Source organism: Rhodotorula graminis, assembly GCF_001329695.1.
Source record: "Rhodotorula graminis WP1 unplaced genomic scaffold RHOBAscaffold_8, whole genome shotgun sequence".
Classification (NCBI taxonomy): Eukaryota; Fungi; Basidiomycota; class Microbotryomycetes; order Sporidiobolales; family Sporidiobolaceae; genus Rhodotorula; species Rhodotorula graminis.
Genome location: NW_017264935.1, coordinates 738,471 through 756,050, shown reverse-complemented (window position 1 = coordinate 756,050; position 17,580 = coordinate 738,471). Strand labels below are relative to the sequence as shown.

The 17,580-nt window shown below is 62.8% G+C and overlaps 5 protein-coding genes and 1 non-coding gene across 6 annotated transcripts; 2 read left to right on the top strand and 4 right to left on the bottom strand.

The window, feature by feature from the left end:
• Positions 1–6,721: 6,721 nt before the first annotated feature.
• Positions 6,722–6,813, bottom strand: RHOBADRAFT_t65. The gene has a single exon. It is a non-coding gene; the product is annotated as a tRNA-Pro (tRNA).
• Positions 6,814–7,052: 239 nt separating this feature from the next.
• Positions 7,053–9,467, bottom strand: RHOBADRAFT_15587 (uncharacterized protein; the record flags this gene model as incomplete). The annotated part of the gene is made up of 9 exons (XM_018412268.1): positions 7,053–7,107; positions 7,174–7,230; positions 7,300–7,653; positions 7,725–7,923; positions 7,976–8,183; positions 8,272–8,413; positions 8,474–8,544; positions 8,619–8,957; positions 9,201–9,467. Coding segments are annotated over 9 exons (1,692 nt in total), but the record flags the coding sequence as incomplete, so codon positions are not given.
• Positions 9,468–11,673: 2,206 nt separating this feature from the next.
• RHOBADRAFT_44890 (uncharacterized protein) lies at positions 11,674–12,627 on the top strand (the record flags this gene model as incomplete). The annotated part of the gene is made up of 4 exons (XM_018414501.1): positions 11,674–11,739; positions 11,809–12,304; positions 12,369–12,468; positions 12,537–12,627. The coding sequence occupies 4 exons, from the start codon at positions 11,674–11,676 to the stop codon at positions 12,625–12,627; spliced, it is 753 nt and encodes a 250-aa protein (XP_018270448.1).
• A 574-nt stretch (positions 12,628–13,201) lies between these two features.
• Positions 13,202–14,513, bottom strand: RHOBADRAFT_15917 (uncharacterized protein; the record flags this gene model as incomplete). Its single annotated transcript, XM_018412285.1, has 6 exons — positions 13,202–13,375; positions 13,464–13,610; positions 13,693–13,778; positions 13,884–14,028; positions 14,124–14,298; positions 14,383–14,513. 6 exons carry the CDS (start codon positions 14,511–14,513, stop codon positions 13,202–13,204), a joined length of 858 nt encoding a protein of 285 aa, XP_018270447.1.
• A 482-nt stretch (positions 14,514–14,995) lies between these two features.
• On the top strand, positions 14,996–16,005 carry RHOBADRAFT_44888 (uncharacterized protein; the record flags this gene model as incomplete). The annotated part of the gene is made up of 5 exons (XM_018414500.1): positions 14,996–15,107; positions 15,184–15,237; positions 15,309–15,483; positions 15,598–15,747; positions 15,816–16,005. 5 exons carry the CDS (start codon positions 14,996–14,998, stop codon positions 16,003–16,005), a joined length of 681 nt encoding a protein of 226 aa, XP_018270446.1.
• Positions 16,006–16,131: 126 nt separating this feature from the next.
• On the bottom strand, positions 16,132–17,413 carry RHOBADRAFT_54230 (uncharacterized protein). Its single transcript, XM_018417210.1, has 5 exons — positions 17,343–17,413; positions 16,995–17,062; positions 16,693–16,917; positions 16,442–16,603; positions 16,132–16,308 (listed from the first exon to the last, which is right to left on the bottom strand). Exons 1-5 carry the CDS (start codon positions 17,386–17,388, stop codon positions 16,243–16,245), a joined length of 567 nt encoding a protein of 188 aa, XP_018270445.1. The 5' UTR covers positions 17,389–17,413; the 3' UTR covers positions 16,132–16,242.
• Between the last annotated feature and the right edge of the window lie 167 nt (positions 17,414–17,580).

Below are 17,580 nucleotides of genomic sequence, written 5' to 3'. Positions count from 1 at the left end.
AGCTAGGTTAGAAGCTGAACAGACGTTGTGGCCCAGTTCTGCAGAAGCAGACCTGTTCCTGGCGGGCCTTACCCTCTCGGACCCAAACGTTTGCACGCGCAGCTCCGTGAGGCACAGGTCTCCCAGCCTACCGCTCAGCACAGGGACCATACAATAGTATACCTTGACAGTAATGGAGCCAGATTTGGGCCAGTGCATCAGTAGCATCCTCAGTGTAACCATCCCCCCGAGCCTGCACCTTCTTTTTCCTTCCAGCTGGCCGTTGTGCGGTCAGATTGGGCTGCCCTTCCAGGGCAGAATAGAGTACAGTACGCTTTTAATGGTTAGCTAGGTTAGAAGCTGAACGGACGTTGAGGCCCAGTTCTGCAGAGGCAGACCTGTTCCTGGCAAGCCTTACCCTCTCGGACCCAACCTGTCTGCGCGCACAGCTCCATGAGGAACAGGGCTACTGACCTACTGCTTGGCACAGGGACCATTCAATAGTCTACATTGACGGTAATGGAGCCAGGTTTGCGATATTGTATCAGGAGCATGCTCAGTGGGACCATCCCCCCGAGCCTGCACCTTCTTTTTCCTTCCAGCTGGCCGTGGTGCGGTCAGATTGGGCTGCCCTTGCAGGGCAGGATAGAGTACAGTACGCTTTAAATGGTTAGCTAGGTTAGAAGCTGAACGGACGTTGAGGCCCAGTTCTGCAGAGGCAGACCTGTTCCTGGCAAGCCTTACCCTCTCGGACCCAACCTGTCTGCGCGCACAGCTCCATGAGGAACAGGGCTACTGACCTACTGCTTGGCACAGGGACCATTCAATAGTATACATTGACGGTAATGGAGCCAGGTTTGCGATATTGTATCAGGAGCATGCTCAGTGGGACCATCCCCCCGAGCCTGCACCTTCTTTTTCCTTCCAGCTGGCCGTGGTGCGGTCAGATTGGGCTGCCCTTGCAGGGCAGAATAGACTTCAGTACTCTGTAAATGGTTAGCTAGGTTAGAAGCTGAACAGACGTTGTGGCCCAGTTCTGCAGAAGCAGATCTGTTCCTGGCAAGCCTTACCCTCTCGGACCCAAACGTTTGCACGCGCAGCTCCATGAGTCACAGGTCTCCCAGCCTACCGCTCAGCACAGGGAACATACAATAGTATACCTTGACAGTAATGGAGCCAGATTTGGGCCAGTGCATCAGTAGCATGCTCAGTGGGACCATCCCCCCGAGCCTGCACCTTCTTTTTCCTTCCAGCTGGCCGTTGTGCGGTCAGATTGGGCTGCCCTTGCAGGGCAGAATAGAGTACAGCACGCTTTAAATGGTTAGCTAGGTTAGAAGCTGAACGGACGTTGTGGCCCAGTTCTGCAGAGGCAGACCTGCTCCTGGCAAGCCTTACCCTCTCGGACCCAAACCGTTTGCATGCGCAGATCCATGAGGCAAAGGTCTTGCAGCCTACCGCTCAGCACAGGGACCATTGGATAGTATACATTGACGGTAATGGAGCCGGATTTGCGATATTGCACCAGTAGCATCCTCAGTGTAACCATCCCCCCGAGCCTGCACCTTCTTTTTCCTTCCAGCTGGCCGTTGTGCGGTCAGATTGGGCTGCCCTTGCAGGGCAGAATAGAGTTCAGTACTCTGTAAATGGTTAGCTAGGTTAGAAGCTGAACAGACGTTGTGGCCCAGTTCTGCAGAAGCAGACCTGTTCCTGGCAAGCCTTACCCTCTCAGACCCAAACGTTTGCACGCGCAGCTCCCTGAGGCACAGGTCTCCCAGCCTACCGCTCAGCACAGGGACCATACAATAGTATACCTTGACAGTAATGGAGCCAGATTTGGGCCAGTGCATCAGTAGCATCCTCAGTGTAACCATCCCCCCGAGCCTGCACCTTCTTTTTCCTTCCAGCTGGCCGTTGTGCGGTCAGATTGGGCTGCCCTTGCAGGGCAGAATAGAGTACAGCACGCTTTAAATGGTTAGCTAGGTTAGAAGCTGAACGGACGTTGTGGCCCAGTTCTGCAGAGGCAGACCTGTTCCTGGCGGGCCTTACCCTCTCGGACCCAAACCGCTTGCATGCGCAGATCCATGAGGAACAGGGCTACTGACCTACCGCTTGGCACAGGGACCATTCAATAGTATACATTGACGGTAATGGAGCCAGATTTGCGATATTGCACCAGTAGCATGCTCAGTGGGACCATCCCCCCGAGCCTGCACCTTCTTTTTCCTTCCAGCTGGCCGCGGTGCGGTCAGATTGGGCTGCCCTTGCAGGGCAGGATAGAGTACAGTACGCTTTAAATGGTTAGCTAGCTTAGAAGCTGAACGGACGTTGAGGCCCAGTTCTGCAGAGGCAGACCTGTTCCTGGCGGGCCTTACCCTCTCGGACCCAAACCGCTTGCATGCGCAGATCCATGAGGAACAGGGCTACTGACCTACCGCTTGGCACAGGGACCATTCAATAGTATACATTGACGGTAATGGAGCCAGATTTGCGATATTGCACCAGTAGCATGCTCAGTGGGACCATCCCCCCGAGCCTGCACCTTCTTTTTCCTTCCAGCTGGCCGTGGTGCGGTCAGATTGGGCTGCCCTTGCAGGGCAGAATAGACTTCAGTACTCTGTAAATGGTTAGCTAGGTTAGAAGCTGAACAGACGTTGTGGCCCAGTTCTGCAGAAGCAGATCTGTTCCTGGCAAGCCTTACCCTCTCGGACCCAAACGTTTGCACGCGCAGCTCCATGAGTCACAGGTCTCCCAGCCTACCGCTCAGCACAGGGAACATACAATAGTATACCTTGACAGTAATGGAGCCAGATTTGGGCCAGTGCATCAGTAGCATGCTCAGTGGGACCATCCCCCCGAGCCTGCACCTTCTTTTTCCTTCCAGCTGGCCGTTGTGCGGTCAGATTGGGCTGCCCTTGCAGGGCAGAATAGAGTACAGCACGCTTTAAATGGTTAGCTAGGTTAGAAGCTGAACGGACGTTGTGGCCCAGTTCTGCAGAGGCAGACCTGCTCCTGGCAAGCCTTACCCTCTCGGACCCAAACCGTTTGCATGCGCAGATCCATGAGGCAAAGGTCTTGCAGCCTACCGCTCAGCACAGGGACCATTGGATAGTATACATTGACGGTAATGGAGCCGGATTTGCGATATTGCACCAGTAGCATCCTCAGTGTAACCATCCCCCCGAGCCTGCACCTTCTTTTTCCTTCCAGCTGGCCGTTGTGCGGTCAGATTGGGCTGCCCTTGCAGGGCAGAATAGAGTTCAGTACTCTGTAAATGGTTAGCTAGGTTAGAAGCTGAACAGACGTTGTGGCCCAGTTCTGCAGAAGCAGACCTGTTCCTGGCAAGCCTTACCCTCTCAGACCCAAACGTTTGCACGCGCAGCTCCATGAGGCACAGGTCTCCCAGCCTACCGCTCAGCACAGGGACCATACAATAGTATACCTTGACAGTAATGGAGCCAGATTTGGGCCAGTGCATCAGTAGCATCCTCAGTGTAACCATCCCCCCGAGCCTGCACCTTCTTTTTCCTTCCAGCTGGCCGTTGTGCGGTCAGATTGGGCTGCCCTTGCAGGGCAGAATAGAGTACAGCACGCTTTAAATGGTTAGCTAGGTTAGAAGCTGAACGGACGTTGTGGCCCAGTTCTGCAGAGGCAGACCTGTTCCTGGCGGGCCTTACCCTCTCGGACCCAAACCGCTTGCATGCGCAGATCCATGAGGAACAGGGCTACTGACCTACCGCTTGGCACAGGGACCATTCAATAGTATACATTGACGGTGATGGAGCCAGATTTGCGATATTGCACCAGTAGCATGCTCAGTGGGACCATCCCCCCGAGCCTGCACCTTCTTTTTCCTTCCAGCTGGCCGTTGTGCGGTCAGATTGGGCTGCCCTTGCAGGGCAGAATAGAGTTCAGTACTCTGTAAATGGTTAGCTAGGTTAGAAGCTGAACAGACGTTGTGGCCCAGTTCTGCAGAAGCAGACCTGTTCCTGGCAAGCCTTACCCTCTCGGACCCAAACGTTTGCACGCGCAGCTCCAAGAGGCACAGGTCTCCCAGCCTACCGCTCAGCACAGGGACCATACAATGGTATACCTTGACAGCAATGGAGCCAGATTTGGGCCAGTGCATCAGTAGCATCCTCAGTGTAACCATCCCCCCGAGCCTGCACCTTCTTTTTCCTTCCAGCTGGCCGTTGTGCAGTCAGATTGGGCTGCCCTTGCAGGGCAGAATAGAGTACAGCACGCTTTAAATGGTTAGCTAGGTTAGAAGCTGAACGGACGTTGTGGCCCAGTTCTGCAGAGGCAGACCTGTTCCTGGCGGGCCTTACCCTCTCGGACCCAAACCGCTTGCATGCGCAGATCCATGAGGAACAGGGCTACTGACCTACCGCTTGGCACAGGGACCATTCAATAGTATACATTGACGGTAATGGAGCCAGATTTGCGATATTGCACCAGTAGCATGCTCAGTGGGACCATCCCCCCGAGCCTGCACCTTCTTTTTCCTTCCAGCTGGCCGTTGTGCGGTCAGATTGGGCTGCCCTTGCAGGGCAGAATAGAGTTCAGTACTCTGTAAATGGTTAGCTAGGTTAGAAGCTGAACGGACGTTGTGGCCCAGTTCTGCAGAGGCAGACCTGTTCCTGGCGGGCCTTACCCTCTCGGACCCAAACCGCTTGCATGCGCAGATCCATGAGGCAAAGGTCTTCCAGCCTACCGCTCAGCACAGGGACCATTGGATAGTATACATTGACGGTAATGGAGCCAGATTTGCGATATTGCACCAGTAGCATGCTCAGTGGGACCATCCCCCCGAGCCTGCACCTTCTTTTTCCTTCCAGCTGGCCGCGGTGCGGTCAGATTGGGCTGCCCTTGCAGGGCAGAATAGAGTTCAGTACTCTGTAAATGGTTAGCTAGGTTAGAAGCTGAACAGACGTTGTGGCCCAGTTCTGCAGAAGCAGACCTGTTCCTGGCAAGCCTTACCCTCTCGGACCCAAACCGTCTGCACGCGCAGATCCATGAGGCAGAGGTCTCCCAGCCTACCGCTCAGCACAGGGACCATACAATAGTATACCTTGACAGTAATGGAGCCAGATTTGGGCCAGTGCATCAGTAGCATGCTCAGTGGGACCATCCCCCTGAGCCTGCACCTTCTTTTTCCTTCCAGCTGGCGGTGGTGCAGTCAGATTGGGCTGCCCGTGCAGGGCACAATAGAGTACAGTACGCTTTAAATGGTCAGCTAGGTTAGAAGCTGAACGGACGTTGTGGCCCAGTTCTGCAGAGGCAGACCTGTTCCTGGCAAGCCCCACCTTCTCGGACCCAAACCCTTTGCACGCGTAGCTCCATGAGGCAGAGGTCTCATAGAATTACGGGGCCATTCACTTACAGGAACAAGGCCCGGCAGCCTCGGACCTTCCCACCCTTAGGTCTGACTACAAAACCGCTCGCCGCTCAATTGACGCTGATCAGCCCATCCTGGGGGCACAAGGTACTCAACAAGGTCCCAGATAGGGCCATAGAGTTACAGGGCCACCACACCTGGATCTTGTAACCAACCTGCCCTAAAACTCTCCTGCCCTATCATTCACCTTGTCAAGCACCTTTCACCACCTGGACAAGCACCTGGCAGTAGATCTCAACGCGATCCAAGTCCTAAGCCGGCCTAAGGCCCCGCACATCCGAGGCCACCACACCTGGATCTTGTAACCTACCTGCCCTGAAACTCTCCCGCCCTATCATTCACCTTGTCAAGCACCTTTCACCAACTGGACAAGCACCTGGCAGTAGATCTCAATGCAACCCAAGTCCTAAGCCGGCCTAAGGCCCCGCACATCCGAGGCCACCACACCTGGATCTTGTAACCAACCTGCCCTAAAACTCTCCTGCCCTATCATTCACCTTGTCAAGCACCTTTCACCAACCAGACAAGCACCTGGCAGTAGATCTCAACGCAACCCAAATCCCAAGCCGGCCTAAGGCCCCGCACATCTGAGGCCACCACACCTGGATCTTGTAACCAACCTGCCCTGAAACTCTCCCGCCCTATCATTCACCTTGTCAAGAACCTTTCACCAACCAGACAAGCACCTGGCAGTAGATCTCAATGGAACCCAAGTCCTAAGCCGGCCTAAGGGCCCGCACATCCGAGGCCACCACACCTGGATCTTGTAACCAACCTGCCCTGAAACTCTCCCGCCCTATCATTCACCTTGTCAAGTACCTTTCATCAACTGGACAAGCACCTGGCAGTAGATCTTTCTGTGACCCAAATCCTAAGCGGACCTAATGCACGGCAGGTCCAAGGCCCCCACACCTGGATCTTGCAACTGACTTGCCCTGAACCTCTCCAGCGCCATCATTCTCCCTGTGATGGCAGAGCTAGGAGCCGTGGCAGGCTCTTGCCAGTGGTGAAACCTTTTGCCACCTTCACTTGGCTTGTAGTACTTGCCCTCCGTGACTTGCTTCTTCACCTCATTTCTCTCTTTCTCTCTTGTCCCATTCTCCCTCATCCCCTTTCTTAATTCCATTGGAGCTCCTTTCCCTCAAACTTGTCCACTGTCTGCAGGTCCTCGCGAGCGCAAGATATCGGTCCCTCCCCTCAGCCTGGCCAACTCGAGTCAAGAGCAAGCCTCACAGCAAGGTCTTGAGCCTCAGCAAAAGAGAGCGTTTCCACACTACCAAGGACCAGCAACGGGCTGCACCGCGGACTGAACACTTCATCGCAGCATCCCGAGGCAAAAGGTAAACGGGGCCTAACCGGGGATTGAACCCGGGACCTCTCCCAAATTGTCGAGCTGCGCTGGACCCTAAGAGAGAATCATACCTCTAGACCATCAGGCCCTCGGTTGAGCGCCGCAGCGCAGCAAGCATACACGCTGCGCAACTGCAAACCTGTCAGGTTCGCCGGCACACAAACACTCGCTCCAGCTTCCTGGCCGGCTCTTCTCTCCTCAGGCCCGCAAAGACAGTCTTTGCACGCAATCACTCGCCGCGCCTTTTCGCCCGCTTTACTCTCCTGAGGCCCGCAAAGACAGAAACGGCAGACGCGGAACCCAGAAGTTGCACAGCCTCCTGAAGTTCTACACAAAGTTTCCGTCGAGGTGCTCGCGACACTGGTAATGCGTGACGACGCCGCTGTGAGGAGGTACGGCAGAGTCAGGCACGGGAGCGGTGCAGAGGAGAAGGCGTATCCGGACGCACTGCGGGCTGTGGATGGCAATCACGCTGTTGCCGACGCGCTTGTGGCACACAGGGCAGCTGCGTGACACGCAAGCAAAAGTCAGTGACGCTGCTCGGACCGACAAAAGACCGCATTCCACGACTCACATGCGCCCGTCCGTAATCTTGACCCGCCGCTCTTCGAGGTCGACGATCTTGACCTCTTGCTGGTCGAGCAAGCTGCGCCCGATGGCCTTGACCATCCTCGACTCGGTCGAGCGCTCCGTCTGACGGCGCAACGTCTTCTCGAGATAAACCTGGAGGTCGCCGAGCGCGACGAGTGGCGGCAGGAGGTCGAACGCTTCGACGGGGTCGATGCGGGCGGCTTGAGTCGACAAGAGCGAGAGCGCGGGCTCGAAGAACAGGGGAAAGTCGGGGCGAGGGCGCAGGTACAGGCGCAGGAGGAGGTGGAAGATGGACGGCCGCATGGACTCGTCCGAGTCCCAGACGCGCTTGCAGTACCTGCGCGCGACGAACTATCGTGAGCTAGGCCGACAGGCGACCCCGTGCCGACGAGAGGAAGAGGGACGCACAGCTCGGCAGTGGCGTGATCGGCAAGCTGGTACACGTAGATCTGCAGGGCGCCCTCGTGACGGCCGAGCCGGCCGAGGAGGACCGCACGGACCTCGTGCAGGTTCTCGGACGGGAGGCGGCCGAGCACGCGCTCTGGGCGGTACGAGGTTGACGACTCGAGGAGGTCGAGCAGCTTCTTGTAGGTCGCCTCGTCGCGATCTGTGGGGCCGGGTGGGGAGGTCAGAAAGCCGGCCTGGACGATGTTCGAGACGGGCGAGGGGCTCACCCGACGGCGCAGCTTGGACCGTCGCGAGGTACAGCTCGACGAGCTTCTCGTGAAAGTCGACGCCTTGCTCGCCGAGAACATGGATGATGTGCTCGAGGTACCGGATGCAGACGTCGCGCCCGACCTCGTCGAGGTGCGCCATGACCGCGTGACGCGGCAGCGTCTCGACCTCCTCCAGGTCGGCGAGAAACACCTGCAGCAGGACGACGGGGAAGGTTTGCGCTGGATCGGGGACGCGAGCACGGCTGGAAGAGGGAGAAAGGAGAGCGCAAGGGACGCACCTTTAGTCCAGCCTCCTTGTCCTGCTTGAAAACCCACTTGGACGCCTCGAGAACGACCGCGAGGTGGTCGACGCCGAGCTTCTGCAGGTAGCGGACCGTCGGGCCGACCTTTTCCTCGACGTCGTCCTCGTCGTCGCTGATCCTGCTCGCAGAGGTTGGGTGAGCAGGCGACCTCGTGAAAGGCGGACGGCAGTGGACGCACTGCTTGAGCAACTTGACGGCCTTCTCGTGCATGGCCTTGCCGTTGTACAGGTCGAGGAGCTCGCGGTACTTCTGCAAGGGCGCGAGGCGAGTCAGCGGAGGCCGACGAAGGGAAGGGAAGAGGAAGCGAGACCGGGCCGACGCACCTTGGCCTCGAGCAGCAGCTCCTCGACCTCCTCGACCTCGCACCAGTTCTCGATGCGGCACAGCGGACCGACCATGACGGGTTTGGTCGCGAGGTAGGCCCGAAAGAGCGCCGTGTCGACGACTTGAGCGACGCGCGCGAGTTGTCCCGGCTCGAGCTGCGTCGGCGGCTTGTTGGGCAGGTCGAGCAGATCGTCGGGGCTTGCCGAGGGTCGAGGTGACGAGGGCGAAGGACGCGAGGAAGGGAGAAGGGCTGCGAGGGCCTGCGAGTACTTCTGGCGTCGGTCGGTGAGGTACCGGATGAGCTCGTCGACGGCGCGAGAGCGGTTGGCGGCGTCGAGCTTGAGCTGCCGCTCGTGCGCATCTGCGGCGGCGGGTCAAAGAGGTCAGCTCCGGGTCAGGTCAAGTCGAGTCGAGAAGGTGGCCGAGGACGCACCTGCTGCCTGCTCGGCCTGCTCGTCGGACGTCGCGCTCGCCTCGCGCTCACGCAGCCAGCTCCGCTTGACGCCGAGCCTGCTGCTCATCGTCCGGATAGACGACGCGTCGTCGTCGTCCACCGCCGCCGCCGCCGCCGTCGCCGCAACAGGCCCCTTGCCCCTCCTCGCCGGGCTCGACGCCGACGGCGAACCCCCAACCTGCGCGTCCCGCTCGCGCTCAGCGACCCTCCGCCCTTCTTCCTCCCTCTCCCGCTCCTCCCGCGCCTGCGCCGCCGCCGCGATCGCGTCCCTCGACCGCCCGCCAAAGATCTCCTCGCGCGCGTGCTGCTCGAGGCAGAGCTTGCCCGAGATGGCGCGCGGGTAAAGCGCGACGACGCGGGCCGGGTTGAGGTCGAGCGAGATGAAGGCGTCGATGGCGAGGCTGTAGCGGTGCGTGTCGAAGAGGTGGAGCGAGTGGAGGGTCGCGAGTCGGCGCGAGAGGGGAGGCTGCGCGAGGAGGGGCGAGGGAAATGCGGGTCAGGTCGAGTCACGTCGAACAGTGAGAGGTTGCGAGAGCGGGACGCACAGGTAGAGGATCGCTGAGGACGTCCACCGACGCACGCAGCAGCCGGATCCCGTCCTCCCACCTGCCCTGCTCGCCGAGCGCCTCGATCTGCGCCTGCCACGGCTGCATCGTCGCGACCCACAGCGTCTGCTCGATTGCGCCGGGCGTGCTCATGGGCGCACCCGCCGCGGCCGGCGTCGCCGTCAGGACGAGAAGGGGCGGTTTCGGCATCGAGCTCGAGACGGTGAGGAGGCGGGCGACCGTCGGCGGCTTAGCCGGGGCCGACTTGTCGAGCGCGGCGAGCGACGAGGCGGCGAGGGAAACGGGAGGAGAGGCGGACGAGGGAGGGACGGGTAGGCTCTGCACGTGGGCGAGCGTGTCGAGCGCGTGAATGGCGAGAGTCGGGGCGGTCGAGGCGGTGGGTGAGGGGGACAGCGCAGTGCACGGGGAGAGGAGCGAGACGACGTAGGGCGGGACGACGAGGACCTCGTCGACGGGCGCAGGGTGCGTGATCGAGGGTGTCGGGAGGCCTAGCGACGGCGGCGGTCGGGGCTTGCCGGTCGACTGGAGGGGCATTGCGATGTCTGTGAGGTGGGAGCAGGATGAGGTCCGCCGCCGGGATGAACGTGCCGAGGAAGGGAGACGCACTGTCGCGGACCACGAACACCTGGCCCCCTTCTCCTCGCGCCTCGCCGTCGTCCTCCCAGCCCCAGCCCTCGCCCCACAGCCACGCCGTGTCCCCCTCTGCCCTGTCTCCCTCTGCTCCCTGCGCGCCGCCTCGCTGGGGCAGCTTGCCCTTCCTCGCCGCCGCCGCCGACACCGCGTGAGGCCGCGGCACACCGACGACGCCGTTCTTGTCGAGCTTCTTGGCAAGCGCGTTGAGCGCGCCGAGGCTGACGACGTTGCCGAGGCCGCCGAGGCCGCTCAGGCCGCTGCTGAGCCCTCCGAGGCCGGGCACGGCCGACGCGCGCGAGGGCCGCTCGGGGACAGCGAGCGGGAGCGAGAACAGGTCGCTGAGTGCGGGCTGCGCCTTGGCCGCCGACGACGGCGAGAGGTTGTCGAGCGGCGGGAGTGTGACGACGCCGTACTCGCCGGTCGAGAAGCCGCACACGATCCGGCGGCGGTCGAACGCCATGCCGCGGATTTGGTGCGGGAGCGGGACCTCAAGCTGCGGGGACCAGGTGCCGTCGACCCAACTCAGGATGAGGAGCCGGCGCTTGCACGCGAGGGCGAGGGTCGTGTGGATCTCGGGGACGCCGGCGGCGGCGTCGGAGCTGGGCGAGGCGGGTGCCGGGTGGTGGACCTCGGTCGAGAGCGCAAACAGGGTCGCCGAGCCGCGCGTCTGGCTCGCAAAAGTCGACAGGACGGCGAGGTCGGGGAAGGAATACAAGGTGAGGTCGCCTCCTGCGAGAACGGGAGGTCAGTCGTTACTCCGTGGTACCGAGTCGGGGCGGTAGGGGTCGCGACGGACCGGTGATGCACACGAGCGCATTGAGCTCCTTGATGACGCCGAGCTGCTCGATCGGCTTCCTGGAAAACCCGACATGGCGACTGACGAGGGTTGCCGACGGCGGGGCTGGACAGAGGGGCAAAGGTGGTCAGCGCATGTGCGCCGAGAGGGCACGACGAGGACGAGAGGACGCACCTGAGCTGCTTGATGCCCTCGACAGGTCAAAGACGAGCAAGGTGCCGCGTTCGGTGCCGAGGACGATGCGGTCGGCTGCAGGCGAGGGGGAGGGGTCAGCGACGTTGCGCCGAACGAGGGAGCGGTCTGGACGCACCGTAGAGGAGCGCAGCGGTGACAGGCTCTGGGCCGAGCACGTCGGGCCTGATCAGAGGCGCGACGGAGAACGGAGAGTGGACCATGGCGACGAGAGGGTGAGGTGGGGAGGACAGATGGCGAGCTGCCACGCCCAGGTCGCACAGTGGGGCGGCTGCCGCTGGGCGATCTTGTTCGGTGCGCTTCGATGCAGCTGTGCAATCGAGCTGCGCGGTCTGAGGATGAGGGCGAGCCGAGCCGGAGCTGTTGGTCGTCGTCGGCGGACCTGGACGAGGTTGTCGCCTCTCGCTCTCGTCATGGCTCCTTTAGACCAGCTCGAGCACGACCAGCAGCCCTTCCGTGTCCACCTGACCGGCTTCGGCGTGCGTCCCTTCCTCCCCTCCTTGACTTCCCCGCCGTGCCGCCCCGCTCACCGCTCGACCCGACGACAGCCCTTTGGCCCGCACGCCGTCAATGCCTCGTGGGAGACGGTCCGCCCACTCGACGGCACCGTGCTCGACGAGCCGCCGACGTTCCCGGGTGCGCCGCCGCCGTACATTGCACAGACGGCGAGCCGGCGGCGGCGCCCCGTACACCTCTCGACCTCGCTCCTCTCCGTCAAGTACTCGACCGTGCTCTCTTCCGTCCCCGCCCTCCACGCCCTCGACACCGACTCGGCCCGGCCCCCGTACGACCTCGTGATCCACTGCGGCGTGAGCGGCGACGACCGCGCCGTGCGCCTCGAGCAGCGCGCGCGCAAGTTCGGCTACGACAAGGAGGACGTCGAGCGCGAGTTGGCGCCGCGAGCGGCGGACGGCCGGCGAGGGTTCAGCGGCGAGCGGTGGGCGGCGTGCCCGGAGGAGCTGAGGACGACGGTCAATGCGGCGAGGGTTTCGCAGTGCGCGAGGAACCGAGGGGTCGAGCACCTGAGCCCGTCGCAGGACGCCGGTGCGTCTCTCTTTCTCTCCCTCTCTTCTCTGTCGCACGTGCACTGACGCCGTCGACCCCGCAGGCCTGTACCTGTGCGAGTTCAGCTTGTACGCCTCGCTCGCGAGCGCCCAACTTCGCAACCCGGACCGGCCCACACCCGTCCTCTTCGTGCACGTCCCGCCGTGCGTCCCTCGCTCCTCTCGCCCTCTCGCTCTCGCCGGTCCGAGCTGAATGGGCCTCCTTTCCACAGGCTCGACACGCCGTACTCCGCCGACGAGCTGACGGCGGCCATGCGCATCATCGTCTGGGCCATCGTCAACGAGGGCGGCCTCGACTCGTAGCGCACGTGCAAGCGAGCCATATCTTGAGCGCGTGCAAGGATCGACGAGCGAGAAGAGAGGAAAGCCAGCAACCGAGCTAGCGAGCCTTTTCCTGCCCTGCCGTCGAAGGCCTCTCGCTGAGAGCAAGGAGCCCAACTCGGCGATCGCAGCACACGCTCGAGGACCCGCTCTGCGTTGCAGCAGCTCACGAACGAGGGGTTTACCACGGGTCGCTCGCCGCCCACCCGCTCGCGCCGCCGTACCCTCCCTGCCCTCCCGGCGCTCCCTGCGCCATGCCGTAGTGCGCCGGGCTCGCCCCGTACGCCGGCATCGCCGGCGGCGCGTCTCCTCCAGGCGGCGGCGCCGCGCCATACGCGCCGCCGTACGCGTTGTGCGCGCCGTACCCGCCGTCGCCGACGCCGAACGCGTCGCCGCCGCCGTCCATGCCCATGCCGTTCATCATGTGCTGGTCCGGGTGCTGCTGGTGCTGGCCCTCGCCCGGGCTCGTGAGGTCGAGGAGGCCCTGCCGCAGTTGGCCGATCTGGAGGATGAGGGCGTCGAGGCCCTGTGGCGCGAGAGGGAAGGGGAGTGTCAGTCAGGGTCCCGCAGAGCCGGGACGAGAGGGTGGGGGGAGGGAGGGAAGGAGGGGGCGCACCTTGAGCACGATGTCCTCGGGCTTGAGCTGCCCGACGGCCTCGACGTCGTAGTAGAACCGCGACGGCTTCTCGTCGAACGGAAACGGGTCGCTGTCCTCGGGCTTCTTCTCGTACTGCGCGCGCGAGAGGAGAGGTGAGCAGGTGTCGGCGGATGCGCTCGGCTGGCGCGAAGGAAAGAGAGAGAGAAAGGCGAGAGCGCACCTTGCCGTTCTCCGACACGGGCCACTCGTCCCTCGGGTCGGTGCCGACCTCGAACCACAGGTCCGTGTGCTTGAGCTTGTTGTACGGGTCGTACTCGAAGCCAACGGCGGCGCACGGCGACCACTTGGCGTGCTCGAGTGCTCGGCCCTGTGTACACCAAGCGCGATCGCACGGTCAGCTCGCGAGAACACGAGGCGAGATCGATAGGCGGGAGGGCAAGGGTGCGCACCTTGGTCGCGATGCACCGCAGGTGGATCTCCTGGCCCTTCGCGAGCTTTACCAACAAGATGCCGTCCGTGATCTTGGAATCAGGGCCTGCGTGTCGTACATGCGGTCAGTGTCCGCCCGTCGCCAACGAGAGGTCCGGGCGAGAAGAGAGAGAGAGAGAGAGAGAGAGAGAGAGAGAGAGAGAGGACGCACTCGGCGCTGGCTTGCCCACGTCGCTCGGCCCGCCTCCCTCGAGGAGCAGCTCTTTGGTCGTCACCTCCATCGTCGAGCTCGCCATGCACTTGGCGTCGAGCGTGAGCGTGACCGAGCATTTGTGGCAGAACGAGTCGCAGTCGCACTCCTGCGAGGGCGGGCCGGAGGGGGGCAGGCAAGCGTGTCAGTAACGAGGAGAGCACCGACCCGACGACTGGAAGAGAGAGAGCGGGTGCGCACCTTGTTGTAGTTGGTGATCTGGTTCTCCATGCCCTCAGAGATGAGGGGCACGAGTCCGAGGCGGTGCGCCAGCATCTCGTCGGGCATGACGCTTGTGTTCTCGGTGATCTGGACCTGGTCGATGGCGAGCGTGTCGATGCGCGAGATCATGCTTCGCCGGATCGAGTTGGCGATGCTGCAGGTCGGGCGCGAGGAGCAGGGTCAGCCGAGGTTGGTCGCGGAGACGAGAGGCGAAGGAAAGGGGGAGGGGGAGACGGACCCGAGGTGGACGCCGTCGAGGATGAACTGTACGTGGCCGTCTTTGGACAGCTCGGTGATCTTGACGCGCAGGTCGGCGCCGTCGTACGTGGCCGGCGGCTGGAGCGGGAGCTCGCCAACAACGCCCTGCATGATGAGGAAGCGCGAGAGGTGGACAGGGGACGGGCGGGCGTGTGGACGCGGCTGGACGCGGTGCGAGTCGGAGAGGGCGAGTTGAGAGGGTGCAGAGCAAGCTCAGAGCTGTCGTCGGCGAGTCGAGTCGCGGTGGTGGAGGGCAGAGAGCGAGGTCGAACCGTCTGAGACCTCGACGCTGCTCTCCCTGTCTGGCGCTCTGGTGGGCACACCGCTGCAGCGCATGAGCTGCTACTGGAGATTGGCTGCAGCGCGCAGACCACGCCGCCAGAGGAACGCAGCTCGATCGCTTTGGTGACGAGGCGGTGCGGCTCGCTCGCCCTCTCCCCTTCTTCCACCACCGCACTCGCTCTGCAGCAGCTGCAAGCTAGCTCCTCCAGCCTCGCTACTCCCTCGCCTCCCGCTCAGCAGAGCCCCGCCGCCGCCTCTCCTCCCTCCACCTCGCCCTCCCCTCCCTCCTCCTCCTCGCTCTCCTCGGCACCATGGACAAGGCCCGCGAGCTCGAGACGTCGTTGGAGAAGAGCCTCGAAGAGACCAAGCAGGACGTCATCGATGGCGACATCGACACGACCGACACCAACGCCCGTTACCTCGGTGCGCCCCCTCACCTCCCTCTCGTCCCTCTCTCCCGCGCGCAACCTCTCGCTGACCTCCTCCTCCTCGCACACAGGCTACCTCGCCCGCCTCCGACCAGTCCTCATCTCGTCCTCCCGCTACCTCGCCTGTGCGTCCCCTGCCCTCTCCTCTCCCTCCCCCACCGGCCACTGACACCTCCCTCGCGCCGCTGCCGCACAGACTCGTCCGACGTCGGCGAGTCGTTCCGCCCCGTCGTCGCGCCTCTGGCCGTCACGGCCGCGTACGGCATCTCGTGGGCCTACGTGACGGGCGACACGGCGTACGAGGGGTACAAGGCGTGGTTGCGCGCCAAGGAGCTCGCGCCCGACGCGATTGGCAGCGTCGTCGGCTTGACGTGCGTCCAGCTTTCTCTCTCATGTCGGCGCCCGGGTCGTGTCCGGTTGCGGCCGGCGACGACCGGGCTTGATCTCTGGAGTGACGGCGCTGACTCGTCCCGGTCCCTCCGCAGGTGCGCCAAGCGCGCCGTGTTCCAAGCAACGGCCTCGATGCTGCTCCCCTCGCTCACGATTCACTCGATCGTCAAGTACTCGGCGGTCGCCATCAAGCGGTGGGGCGTCCAGAACGTCCGCGTCCGGCAGTGGTTGCCTTCCGCCCTCGGGTGCGCACCCTCTCCCTCCCTCTCCCTCCTTGTCGCACGAACGAGTGACTAACCCTCGTCACCCGCAGCCTCGGCTTCATCCCGTTCCTCCCCGCCCTGTTCGACGAGCCCGTCGAGGGCTACGTCGACACGACGTTCGACCGCCTCGAGCGCAAGCTGTACCCGGACGAGACGTCGCCCGTCCGCCGCGCGCTCGAGGCCGGCAAGCACCACACGCAGGAGCTGCACGCGCAGGCCGAGAAGGAGAAGGCCGAGTAGAGCGGGCGCGACGAGCGGTAGAACGGGGCGAGCGTAGAGACTTTGTATCGCTCGACGAGCACTGTAACTTTGGACGTCGCTCGTCTCACTCTCTCTTTCTCTGCTCTCTCTCTCGTTTCAGGCTTGGGCGAGAGCGCATTCCTCGCAATACAGCGTGCCCAAAGAGAGAGAGAAAGTACACGGCGCCGTCTAAGGTTCGGCGCAAAGAGGAGAAGGGAAAGGGGGGCACGAGCGCGCTCAGTCGGCCTTGATGAGCGAGTGCGACGGCGCCGAGAGCTTTTGTGCGCCCTTGAGGAACTCGATCTGTGTCGCGGGAGCGTGTTGGGGTCAGGGCTGGGCATCTAGGCGAGGATGACTCGAGAGAGGGAGAGGGAGAGGGAGGGACAGAGAGAAGGAGGGAGGGAGGGAGAGAAGGAGAGAGGAATGGAGGACGCACGTCGACGACGAAGAGGTTCTGGACGACCTTGCCCTTGGCCTTCTCGATGAGCTGCTGCGCCGCGAGCGCCGAGCCGCCGGTCGCGATGAGGTCGTCGACGACGACGACGTTCTGGCCTTCCGAGATGGCGTCCTCCTGCATCTCGAACGTGTCGACACCGTACTGCGCGTGTCGTACGATCAGCTCGACGCTCGTGTGGCGCACCGTGTCGGTGCGCGGGGCGCGAGAGAAAGGGAAAGCCCGCGACGCACCTCCTTCTCGTACTGCGCCTGGAAGCACTGGCCGGGGAGCTTGCCGACCTTGCGGACGGGGACGAACGCGGCGCCGAGGCGGAGCGCGAGGACGGGGCCGAACAGGAACCCGCGCGCGTCGAGGCCGACAATCGTGTCGATCTTGGCCTTGGGGTTGCCGGTCGACTCGCGCAGGGCCGGGAGCGTGACGGCCGTCAGGTGGTGCAGGAAGTGGGTGATGAGGGTCTGCGCATCGGCGGCGAGGCGTTAGAGCTGGTTCTCGGACGCGGTCGCTGTCGTTGAGAGAGGACGGTCGGACGCACCTCGAAGGCGACCGGGTCGCGCAGGATGGGGAACACGTCGAGGAATACGATGCCCTTCTTCGGGAAGTCTGCGCGGTCGCGGTGTCGAAGCTGTCAGCTCACTCGCTCGGCGAGAGAGCAGGAGGTGACCCGACGACGTCGTCGACCCGCGGGACCTCGTCCGAGCTGGCGTCCGCCCGTCCAACCGCTCGAGCGCTCCACCAGTCCGACCCAGGACACTTTTCCGCCGCCCGCAGGTCTTGCACGAGTCGCCGCAAGGGCCGCGGCGCGAGTTGCTGGGAGCCGGGCGGTGCGCGGGCGAGGTTGACCGGGGCTGGCGGGAGGGGGAGCGAGGAGCGTGGAGCGCACCAGGGTGGGTGCCAAGGAGACTCTCGAGGTACTGGATGTCGGACATGGTCGGCTGGCGATGCTGAAGCGGGTGAGGCGGAGCAGAGACGAGCTCATCTCTTTCGCGACCGCGAGGTGATCGGGCTCGAGCTGGCCGGCGCTCTCGCCTCGCCGCGGTTGGACTCTCTGACATGGTCGCTGGCTGCACATGCTCGATTCACGCGAACAGAAGAGTGGAAACCCTCGCCGAGCGGCGCCG